This window comes from Oncorhynchus tshawytscha, linkage group LG23 (assembly GCF_018296145.1).
Source record: "Oncorhynchus tshawytscha isolate Ot180627B linkage group LG23, Otsh_v2.0, whole genome shotgun sequence".
Taxonomy (NCBI): Eukaryota; Metazoa; Chordata; class Actinopteri; order Salmoniformes; family Salmonidae; genus Oncorhynchus; species Oncorhynchus tshawytscha.
Window position 1 is genome coordinate 9,957,741 of NC_056451.1, and position 12,120 is coordinate 9,969,860.

At 42.8% G+C, this 12,120-nt stretch overlaps 1 protein-coding gene across 5 annotated transcripts in view; it reads left to right on the top strand.

The window, feature by feature from the left end:
* The first annotated feature begins 654 nt into the window (after positions 1-654).
* Positions 655-12,120, top strand: part of dgkb (diacylglycerol kinase, beta) — a 50,820-nt gene continuing 39,354 nt past the window's right edge. For 2 of the 5 annotated variants that reach the window (XM_042304559.1, XM_042304556.1), the window contains exons 1-6: positions 806-1,275; positions 5,478-5,603; positions 7,910-7,986; positions 8,364-8,384; positions 8,482-8,629; positions 9,279-9,428. In XM_042304559.1, the coding sequence (XP_042160493.1) occupies positions 5,534-5,603; positions 7,910-7,986; positions 8,364-8,384; positions 8,482-8,629; positions 9,279-9,428 (466 nt within the window). In that variant the 5' untranslated portion in view covers positions 806-1,275; positions 5,478-5,533. The other 3 variants (XM_042304555.1, XM_042304554.1, XM_042304557.1) reach the window with 3 other exon arrangements.

The following is a 12,120-nucleotide window of genomic DNA, read 5'->3' on the forward strand; positions in this document are numbered from 1 at the left end:
AGCAGAGTAGACTGCTGGGCGGCGCAGTATTTTTTGTCCGACATGTTCTCTCTTTTGTGAGGCTGGTACATAACAGCAGCAAGTTGTACATTCTGTATGAGTAGAAATAATGTCACTGCTTTTCAGCAATAGCTGTTATTGTACTCATATGTTGTGTGCTTCTTTGGTGAACACATGGCGTCAAACTATAATATATTGTATCCCTCCAGTCTTTTCCCTTTGTATTTCAGCCACAGCCATAGAAAACACATAATGTATTTTAAGTATCTAAAATGTCAAGGACCCTTGCCTATCATTTTTCCTGTTGATTCTGAATGTAATTGGCCTTGGGCTGCTATCCAATAGCCCTCCACAGCTGCAGCACCACAGTGATGAGAGAATATTACTCCTGATTCATGTCTGTTGAACATGAGACCGCCGGCCCTTGCCCCTTTCACATCCCATCAGTTCAATCAAGAGGTGTTCCCACAGGTCGCCGCGGTTACCACCTGCCTGCTGAATGCTAATGGTGACAAGCGCCACGGCAACGGGAGAGAGAGAACAGAAGAGAGAAAGTGAGGGATAGGGAAAGCGGGAGCGAGAGAGCAGGTGAGAGAGAGAGAGGGAGAGAGAGCAGGTGAGAGAGAGAGAGGGAGAGAGAGCAGGTGAGAGAGAGAGAGGGAGAGAGAGCAGGTGAGAGAGAGAGAGAGAGAGGGAGAGAGAGCGGGAGCTCAGGACATCATCCTCATGAGGGAATAGTGGGGGAGCAGAAAGAGGAGGAGAGGAGGGATAAGGGTGACGTAAGCAGTGAGTATGGGAACTGATTATCATTGCGGACAAGCGAAGATCGTTCTGTGCTTTTTATCACTCTCTCCCTCTCACACACACACTCCCCCTTTTCTATTGGAGATTCTATCCTCTAGCACTGACTGCTTCTAAACAAACACACACACACAAACACAGCCACGCACGCATACTCTTACACACACAGCAGACGGTGGGGTCTAACACACACACTCACAAACACACACAAACACAGCCACACACGCATACTCTTACACACACAGCAGAAGGGGGGGTCTAACACACACTCACATACACACCATCTGATGACAAACCCTCTACGCTCTCCTCCAGTACATTCAGCGGGGACATGATGTGAGTGAGGGTGTGTATTTTGTATGTGAGTGTGAGAAAGAGCAAGATGCGTGTGTGAGAGTGTGTAAGCGTCATCTGTAAGCATCTGTCTGGAAGACTACTCCCTGCTCCAGGCAGTTTGCTTTGGCTCTCCAGCAGGTGAGTATCATGTTGATACTGCAGTCTATTGTTTGTTCGTTCATTGACCGTATGCGAGCGTGTATTTAGTGGGTGTGTAATGTAGTGAGTGTATTTGTTCATGTGTAGTGTCAGCTACTCTAGTCGTATCGCTGGTGTCTCTTGCAGTAGAATCCTCTACCGGGTGTCATATTGCCGATGAATTAATTGATAGATGCAGCAACAGTGTTTGATAACCTGCGGTGGCACCACTGGAAATGAATCAAGCCTATCGGTATCACAGTGCTGCTACTACAAATACAGTTCACTGCTCGTGGATTTAGACTCGCAGCATTGAGACATTTGCTAAAGGGTTGAAGTACTGCTGTGATGCTGCTGTTGCAGTTCTATGGACATTATGATGAGGATTACGTGCATTATACTGTATGTATACCAGCGGAGGCTGGTGGGAGGAGCTATAGGAGGACAGGCTCATGGTAATGGAACGGAATGGAAAGGAAGAGGGAAAGGGGGTACAACTGAATGCCTTCAACTGAAATGTGTCTTGGGGGGCTGCCTTAATCAACGTCCACATCTCAGACTAGAGGGAATGGAGTCAAATGTGGATTCCATATGTTTTATGTGTTTGATACCATTCCATTTATTCCATTCCAGCCATTACATTGAGGCCGTTCTCTTATAACTCCTCTCACCGACCTCCACTGATGTAAAAGGATTATAAACAATAGAGAATGAGAATCATTTTGATCATTTTGCTTTCCTGTGTATCTAACACTCGTAGGGAAGGGATTATAAATGTGAATTACAAGACAAATGTAACAACTAGTATTTATGATAGGGATAAGTATGTACGAGTCCTAGAGAGGGATTGCAGAGTAGCGATATGTATTTGTCACACAAGCAATTGATCAAAGTTTATGGGAGGTAGAGCCAATGCCTGTAGCAAGCGATTCGATTGACTTCTGTGATTTTTCGCAGTCTAAATAGCATAATAATGCATACATGGCACCACATTACGGTCTATTTAGCCACAGATACTGAATGTATTTCAGATGTACAGTATATTATTCTTAAGTCTTCTGTCAGTACTGTACAATTGCATCAATAATATATAATATATAGCACTACATATAGTGCATTCGGAAAGTATTCTGGCCCCATGACTTTTTCCACATTTTGTTACATTATAGCCTTATTCTACACACAATATCCCATAATGACAAAGCAAAAATATTTTTTGGAAATGTAAATTAAATATCACATTTACATAAGTATTCAGACCCTTTACTCAGTACTTTGTTGAAGCACCTTTGGCAGCGATTACAGCCTCAAGTCTTATTGGGTATGACACTACAAGCTTGGTACACCTGTATTTGGGGAGTTCCTCCCATTCTTCTCTGCAGATCCTCTCAAGCACTGCCAGGTTGGATGCTGCACAGCTATTTACAGGTCTCTCCAGAGATGTTCGATCGGGTTCAAGTCCGGGCTCTGGCTGCGCAATGACATTCAGAGTAATCTCGAAGCCAATCATGCGTTGTCTTGGCTGTGTACTTAGGGTCGTCGTCCTGTTGGAAGGTGAACCCTTGTCCCAGTCTGAGATCCTGAACGCTCATGAGCAGGTTTTCATCAAGGATCTCGCTTCACTTTCTCCGTCTATCTTTCCCTTGATGCTGACTAGTCTCCCAGTCCCTACCGCTGAAAGACATCCCCACAGCATGATGCTGTCACCACCATGCTTCACCATAGGGATGGTGCCAGGTTTCCTCCAGACGTGACGCTGGGCATTCAGGCCAAAGAGTTCCATCTTGGTTTCATCAGACCCTAGAATCTTGTTTCTCATGGTATGAGAGTCCTTTAGGTGCTTTTTTGGCAAACTCCAAGCGGGCTGTCGTGCCTTTTACTCAGGAGTGGCTTCCATCTGGCCACTCTACCATAAAGGCCTGATTGGTGGAATGCTGCAGAGATGGTTGACCTTCTGGAAGGTTCTTCCATCTCCACAGAGGAACTCTGGAGCTCTGTCAGAGTAACCATCGGGTTCTTGGTCACCTCCCTGACCAAGGCCCTTCTCCCCTGATTGCTCAGTTTGGCCAGGCGACCAGCTCTAGGAAGAGTCTTGGTGGTTCCAAACTTCTTCCATTTAGGAATGATGGAGTCCACTGTGTTTTTTTGGTTTGCTATCCTGTCTCGGAGCTCTACTGACAATTCCTTCGACCTCATGGCTTGGTTTTTGCTCTGACATGCACTGTCAACTGTGGGACCTTATGTAGACAGGTGTGTGCCTTTCCAAATCATGTCCAGTCAATTTAAGATACCACAGGTGGACTCCAATCAAGTTATGGAAACACCTCAAGGATGCGCTTTGGAAACAGGGTGCAGCTGAGCTCAATTTTGAGTGTCTTAGCAAAGGGTCTGAATCCTTATGTAAATAAGGTAAAAAAATATATAGAATACCTTATTTATTATAAAAACATGTTTTTGCTTTGTCACTCTGGGGTATTGCGTGTAGATTGATTAGAACAAAAATATAATTGAATCATTTTAGAATAAGGCTGTAACGTAACAAAATGTGGAAAAAGGGAAGGGTTGGAAATACTTTCCAAACGCACCGTACGTGTCCATGCATATTCAAGTGTCTCAAGGGTTCCTTAAGTTTAGAACTGTGCAATTTCTATGGGTATGTTCAGGACATCCACATACAAACTATGCCTGTACACAGATACACATATATGCACAGACACACACATACACGCACACGAATTCCCGCATACTAGTACACACACACACGGATGATTTCATGCCAGCTCTTTCATTATGAAATAGTTGTGAACTGAGGTGGTAAAGTACTGTTACATGCATTTGTTGCTGTGAGGGTTTATAATTGGGTCAAAAAGGAAGGAAGCTGGTTCTGAAACTAACACAGGTGCATTAAGAGAGCAGGGGGGGAGTGGGACATTTAGATTCAGTAGCCCACAGAGCACAATACCCCAGGCTATATAATGTAGCAACCGACTAACCCCAAAACACTCATTCTCTCACACACACACACACACACACACACACACACACACACACACACACACACACACACACACACACACACACACACACACACACACACACACACACACACTCTTTATTTCTCTTTACATGAATGTGTAATGCTTTTTAAACCCTTCTCAGTAGTTAAAGTAGTTACAATGTAGAACAGATTAAGATTACAGTAAGCATATCTTGTATTGTGCTAACCCATTGTGTGTGTGTGTGGGGGGGTCTAGTGCAAGGGAAAAGTGGCATAGCATCCCCTCTTTTCTGACACTGTCTAATCTTCTGTCACCATTGCATTGTCCATAATCAGTGATGCCAGCTGGCTCATCATTCTGTTGTCTTCAAACATTGTCAGCAGTCCTGGACAATCATGACTTAAACTCCTACATGTCCCTTATACTGTCTGTCATAAATGCTTCTTTACGCATAAACTAAATGTTGTCCTAGGTACAGTTGTAGGGTCTTAATTTGAGCCAGTTTGCTAAAGCAGGCAATAGGAAATGTGAATTATTATGTGGATTATAATTGATGGACATTTTTGTAGGGGTTGGTACATTTTTGTAAGGGAAAATGAAGCCTGAAATTTCTGCCTTTTTAAACCTCAAATACACTACATGTTTTAAATGTCCTGCATTGCAGGAAAGTTCTCCTGCAACAGATCTCCTGCAATTAAGATCCTACGTCTGTAAGTAGGACAGACGTCAAATAATGCATTGAGTTGATGAGTTCATGTTGGACATTGACATGGCATTTAGCAAATGGACGAGCTAGCTATAGCACATAGTGCTGGATAGGACAAGATAGCATTAGCTTGGTTGTCAGTCATACTAAGAGTCATGTACTTGTCTGATGTAATACTTATGATAGCATGAAGAATGTGTTCATTAGGGCGTTCAATACGTATTATGAATCAAAAAAAAGTCCTCAGTCTCTAATTGACTGACAGACGGATATACTTTTTGGTTACAGGTGGACATTTTAGTTTCAAGGTTTCTGCGAAACTACGCTATACTACACTATAGCAATGTAATGATGTGAGGATCAATATACAGTCATTCTATGCAATTCTATGACCGGAGATGATGGAATGAATGTCAGAACCCAAACCAAATCTCTTTCTGTTAACAGTCCTATGATGAAAGAGGCCTAACAACATGTTGTTCTATGTTCTGTTCCAGAGAGTGGACTGTGGGATGATAGTTTGGGGATGTGAGGGAGAAGAGGACTCATCACAATGACCAACCAGGACAAGTGGGTCACTCTGACCCCAGCTGAATTCTCCCTTCTGCAGGAGTACGCTCAATGTAAGTCTGTGTCTCTGACTGTGTGTGTGTGTGTGTGTGTGTGTGTGCGCGTGTACACCGTCGCTTAGGCTCTCACAATCAAGTTTAAACTTCATTGAAAATTGAATATAGTCAGGTATAAAATGTGACACTGGATTAGTAAACTACTGTAGAGCCCATCCCAGCAGTATGTCCTAATCCACCTCACACAGAGAGAGATTTTCCTACTGCTTGACTACGGCAGGATAACAGAGCCCAGTTACTGTAATGGTGACTGCATAAGAGCAGAGAATATCTCCATGCACTGTCACTGCGTTATGAAACCCAGCCTAATCCAACTAGATTTGGTGTAAAGCTCAAACAGTACAAAACCCCCTCTTTCTCTGATGACTTGGAATCATCCATATGTCTGTAATCTGTTATTTGGCACCCCTTCTGATTTTGCAGCATACCAGGTCAAGCATTAAATCTGTCTGGTGCTCTGGTGCTGTTTATGTTAAACCATTATTAATCATAACACAAAAGCTTCCCCTGCGGGCCAACGAGAGTTATGAACGTCTTGAAGTTATACTGCAAGTATTCAGGTTTTTGGAAATGAAAGATTTGACTGTGCAAGTTTTGAGATGGATGGTTTTGTTGCCTTTTCAATGTGAATAGTGAGATATACTGAAGCCTTTCTTGCGTTGGTGGTTTCCAGGGTAACAATTAAATGGAGTAACATTATTATTTGCAATATTTATTATATTTTGGTTTTAAAATAGTTTTCGTAAAAGGAAGGAATCTCAAAAGACTTCCCACATGACCACAACAATAAGAACTTCATCCCAGTATAGTAGAGGAGAATAAAACAACAGAGCTCATTTGAGCAGCAATAAAGACCCTAAATCTATATAGTGTCTTGACTGGAGGTTATTTTATTACATATTCACAGACCTCAGTCCAAATCTAAATAAGGAATGCTTTTTTTTGCTTGGGATCTCTTCTGCAGGCCAAGGGTTTCACTTGGCCATGACAAGTTAATTGCTCTACGCGTTTTGACAACATTGTTCCGCCGACTGTAAGCAGTTCTCCAGCCTCTCTTTACTGTCTCTGACTGGGATCGATTTTCTTCTTCTGCAGGGTTTACCAGGGGCGCAGCTTTGGTTCTAGAAGTGTTGAGGGAGGGATTGGAAATGATGCAGACAATTTACATCTGCAATATTAAAGCTCATCTACCCTCTAAAACAAATCCAGCTCCGCTATAATGTCTGAAAGTCTGAGAAGAGACGGGGTTTGGGACCAGGGTAAATGAGAAGGAAAGAAAGAGTGAAGGACAGTGTGCGATAGAGAGATTTGGATAACCGTGTTTCAATGGGCTCACAGCTAGTCATTGTGCTCCGTGTGCAGCGACAGGTTATACAATATCCCATTCTCCGAGCTGCAACAATGGACCTTCCCCTGTTTCCACCTCTCCCTCCCTCCTTTTCAGTCCCTCCATCTTACTTTAGCCCCTCCCCCACACACCCTATTCTCATTAAAAGGTGAAGTGAACGATATTGCACACTTTCCTCACTTCAGATACCGCATGAGCACCAATACTCTACAGTCTACTAGTTATGACTTCATAATCAGAGACGATTATTAGAATGGATTTTTTTTTTTGCACAGTGACGTTGCGGTTTGTATTTTCCCAGGTGCTGTGTAGTAGAACACTGATGTGACATGCATTTTGGCCTAAAGTAACCTACACTAAGTCATTTCCTTTAAAGTTTTAGCATTAGGATGACAACGTGACAGTTTTTTGACCATGTAGAGGAGTGATAAAAAAACAGTGCACGAGTTAATAGTTAATACTTTATAACTTCTTTTTGGTGGGTTTTATCACGCAGGCAACCAGTCACACGTTTCATGGTCTCACATGGTCATCCTTCCAAATCTAGTCTTGTTGCTCCAGAAGCTACAAATATCATAATGGAACAGCTAGAATAACATAATAAAACAATGTCTACACCAGGGGCCCAAATGGACCAGTCCTGCCAGGACACTCCTAGGGCTACACTCCCATAGTTTGAAAATACAGGAAGAGACCTTGACAGGAACCAGACCAAACGGGCCAGGCAGAGGAGTCTAACCTCCTACTGGTTCCAGAGTCTGGTGATTCCTCCTGTAATTTCGATGCGGTCTGGTGGGTGTCCGATCGAATTCCTCCTGAGCCGTAGACTGGATCTTTTGCACTCTATAATTGGATGAGATCCCGCAGTGGGATCTCCCTTCACGGATACGATATCAATTGCTATTTAACGGGAAGCCTTTATGGTTATAACATCTGTTGAGTGTTTTTCTTTTAGACTCAACCAAGAAGCTGAAAGATGTGCTGCAGGAGTTCCATGGAGACGGAGTGTTGGCGAAATATAACCCAGAGGAGGTAGTCTTTCTTCCCATAAGACACTGTTCTGGTAGTGATGTGGCAACATTAGCATTGCATGAACCATTTGTAGAACTATTTTGAGACTTCTTCATAATGTAGAAAACTACCATCACTTCAGAATTGCTACCAAGTCTTGGTCATTTTGGATGTCAACAACATTCAACACTGGTGTCAGTCTATAGTCACCTCAGACCAATATATCTTGGTTTAGTTTTGGAATTTGAATGTAAGAGGCACTACTTACTTTGTTTATAGTGGAAATGCCGAAAATGTCACACCATGGTTGTTTGTGTGCTTTTCAGGATATGACTAACTTACTTTTTTAAAAGTTTGATTTATTGAGATTCCCAATGTCTTTATTCAATGCTGCATAGAAGAAAGATATACTCAATCAGGTATTGCATTCCTTGTTCTCCCAGACATGATATGGTAATCAAAGCTTCCTTCATGGGAATTATACCAACCAGGATCATGTTCTGGGTCTTGTTTCAGGAGATTGACTTTGAAGGCTTCAAGGTCTTCATGCATACGTTTCTGGAGAGCGAGCTGGCAGAGGAGTTCTGTCAACACCTCTTCTTATCATTCAGTAACAAGGGACCAAAACCCAGCCCCTCTTCAATAGACAAGCCCAGAGTTACTGGTAAGACCCTGCACTTCAGCTATAACCTTCAGATGATGTCCCTAAGAGGCAAAGTAGCTTTTATGTTGTCTGCGTGCGCTGTTACTGAATTTTTAAAGCTACTTTGCCCTTAGGACCACCGTACCTACAAAAGCAAAGGAACAGATCAAGAACGCATAGAAACTATGACCTCTATGACCTCAGCAGCAGACAAATAAAAGCCTAAAGTTGTTTAGGTCTGCTGTAGTTTTTACTCCTACCACAAAGAGCATGTTCACTGGGTGATAGGTACTGTTGTAATTGGTTCAGTATGGTTAACTCTGTCGTCAGACCCCCCCAGATTGCCTTGTTGTTGTGGACTGTAGCTTACAGCCAAGTCATTGAGTGCAGTGTATGTAGCCACAGCTTGTACTTTTTCACAAAATGTCCTGAGGTACTACCGACAATCATCATAAACTAAAACTGTGCTGTCTAGTCAACATTTACTACCGTAATATTGGCAAAGACCACACCTATATAGCATCTGCAATCAATTTCACAACATGAATTTAGATTTATTGGTAGACAGTTTGAAAGACAGTTTGAGGTTGACATTAGAGGCATAAAGCTCAGCAATGATCCTAACCGGTCTACATTTTGACCTTCTTCTCTGGCCTTCTTCTCTCTGCAGGCCTCAAGCTGATCAAAGGGAACTCGACCCCTCTGAAGGTGCCCCCTCTACCCAGGACTCTGCCCAGACCTCTAGGCATGGTTCAACTGAAGGACATCGTCTGCTACCTCTCACTGCTGGAGGGTGGCCGACCCGAGGACAAACTGGAGTGTGAGGACTAATGATTGTTTTTCCTCTAACAGGGGAATACAGTGGGGCAAAAAAGTATTTAGTCAGCCACCAATTGTGCAAGTTCTCCCACTTAAAAAGATGAGAGAGGCCTGTAATTTTCATCATAGGTACACTTCATCTATGACAGACAAAATTAGAAAAAAAATCCAGAAAATCACATTGTAGGATTTTTTATGAATTTATTTGCAAATTATGGTGGAAAATAAGTATTTGGTCAATAACAAAAGTTTATCTCAATACTTTGCTATATACCCTTTGATGGCAATGACAGAGGTCAAACGTTTTCTGTAAGTCTTCACAAGGTTTTCACACACTGTTGCTGGTATTTTGGCCCATTCCTCCATGCAGATCTGCTCTAGAGCAGTGGTGTTTTGGGGCCGTCGCTGGACAACACAGACTTTCAACTCCCTCAAAAAGACTTTCTATGGGGTTGAGATCTGGAGACTGGCTAGGACACTCCAGGACCTTGAAATGCTTCTTACGAAGCCACTCCTTCGTTGCCCGGGTGGTGTGTTTGGGATCATTGTCATGCTAAAAGACCCAGCCACGTTTCATCTTCAATGCTGATGGAAGGAGGTTTTCACTCAAAATCTCACGATACATGGCCCCATTCATTCTTTCCTTTACACGGATCAGTCGTCCTGGTCCCTTTGCAGAAAAACAGCCCCAAAGCATGATGTTTACACCCCCATGCTTCACAGTAGGTATGGTGTTCTTTGGATGCAACCCAGCATTCTTTGTCCTCCAAACACGACGAGTTGAGTTTTTACCAAAAAGTTCTACTTTGGTTTCATCTGACCATATGACATTCTCCCAATCTTCTTCTGGATCATCCAAATGCTCTCTAGCTAACTTCAGACGGGCCTGGACATGTACTGGCTTAAGCAGGGGGACACATCTGGCACTGCAGGATTTGAGTCCCTGGCGGCATAGTGTGTTACTGATGGTAGGCTTTGTTACTTTGGTCCCAGCTCTCTGCAGGTCATTCACTAGGTCCCCCCGTGTGGTTCTGGGATTTTTGCTCACCGTTCTTGTGATCATTTTGACCCCATGGGGTGAGATCTTGCGTGGAGCCTCAGATCGAGGGAGATTATCAGTGGTCTTGTATGTCTTCCATTTCCTAATAATTGCTCCCACAGTTGATTTCTTCAAACCAAGCTGCTTACCTATTGCAGATTCAGTCTTCCCAGCCTGGTGCAGGTCTACGATTTTGTTTCTGGTGTCCTTTGACAGCTTGGCCATAGTGGAGTTTGGAGTGTGACTGTTTGAGGTTGTGGACAGGTGTCTTTTATACTGATAACAAGTTCAAACCGGTGCCATTAATACAGGTAACGAGTGGAGGACAGAGGAGCCTCTTAAAGAAGAAGTTACAGGTCTGTGAGAGCCAGAAATCTTGCTTGTTTGTAGGTGACCAAATACTTATTTTCCACCATAATTTGCAAATAAATTCATTAAAAATCCTACAATGTGATTTTCTGGATTTTTTGTTTCTAATTTTGTCTGTCATAGTTGAAGTGTACCTATGATGAAGATTACAGGCCTCTCTCATCTTTTTAAGTGGGAGAACTTGCACAATTGGTGGCTGACTAAATACTTTTTTGCCCCACTGTATACTGGAGCTCCTTTGGCTATAATGCAGAATTAGGATTTCCAGAACAAGAATGTTATTTTGTGGTTTACCCGTGAGAATAATGACATTTGTGTACCGTAAATACAGACACGCATAGCCAAACGAGATAGAGCTTCATCCCAATAAACTGCTAGATATTTCCCATTACCTAAGCAGGAGTAGCAGTCTAGCCTTTTCACTGTAGTCTACTTGAATCATTATGTTTACTGAAAGCCCTTATTAGCGTTGCCATGGGGATCTCTTTATTCTACTTAAACTTTAGATGTGTACTTATTTATTTATGAGATTATATTAGATAATTGAACATCAGACTTTTTATGTGTTCTTATAATTCTCATCCAACTGCTGAATAATTGAAGAACAGAGCTGTTCATTAAGCATTAAGTGTGTTAATAATTTAGCTGGTCTGGCCCAGGGAGCACATCATTGGTTTAGCCTTGGATGCTACAGTATCTCTCCTTGTAGAGAGAATCCCACTCTGCCCACTCTGCCCACCCTACCCCTCCTTCCGTCCAGCCTCAATGATGTCTTGTGGAGCTAAATAGGGCCCTCTGCTGGTTCTTCTAAGAATGACAGGTTTCAATTTACACGTACAGTACATTCATTTAAGCTGCTATATCTGTAGGTCTACATACCTTGTGCAAAGTCAGGGAATGCATGGCAAAAAGAGAAACATCTAAAAAGTGAGTATTGATCATCATCAGTAGCAAGCTAAATTCCCTTGGTTCTGTATGGTTGAGGAAATATACCCTACGTCACCACAGTGGATTCAGTTATTGTTACTGCAACTAGTACTAGTTCAGCTTTGAAGAGGAGGTGAGGTGATGACAACGATAAATAACAGTCTTTATACTCTAGGTTCATAGGGTTAGACAACTTAGCTCTCTGCCTTTTCTGAGTGACTCGACTGTATGCTATTCCTCTCATCTCTCTCCACCACAAACACCTTCCCAGCTCCAGCAGAGTTCTCATTCCTCCAGGCATCTACCTCACTTCCCCATCCTCCGGCCCCAGTGGACCGACGTGACCGCACCATAGCAG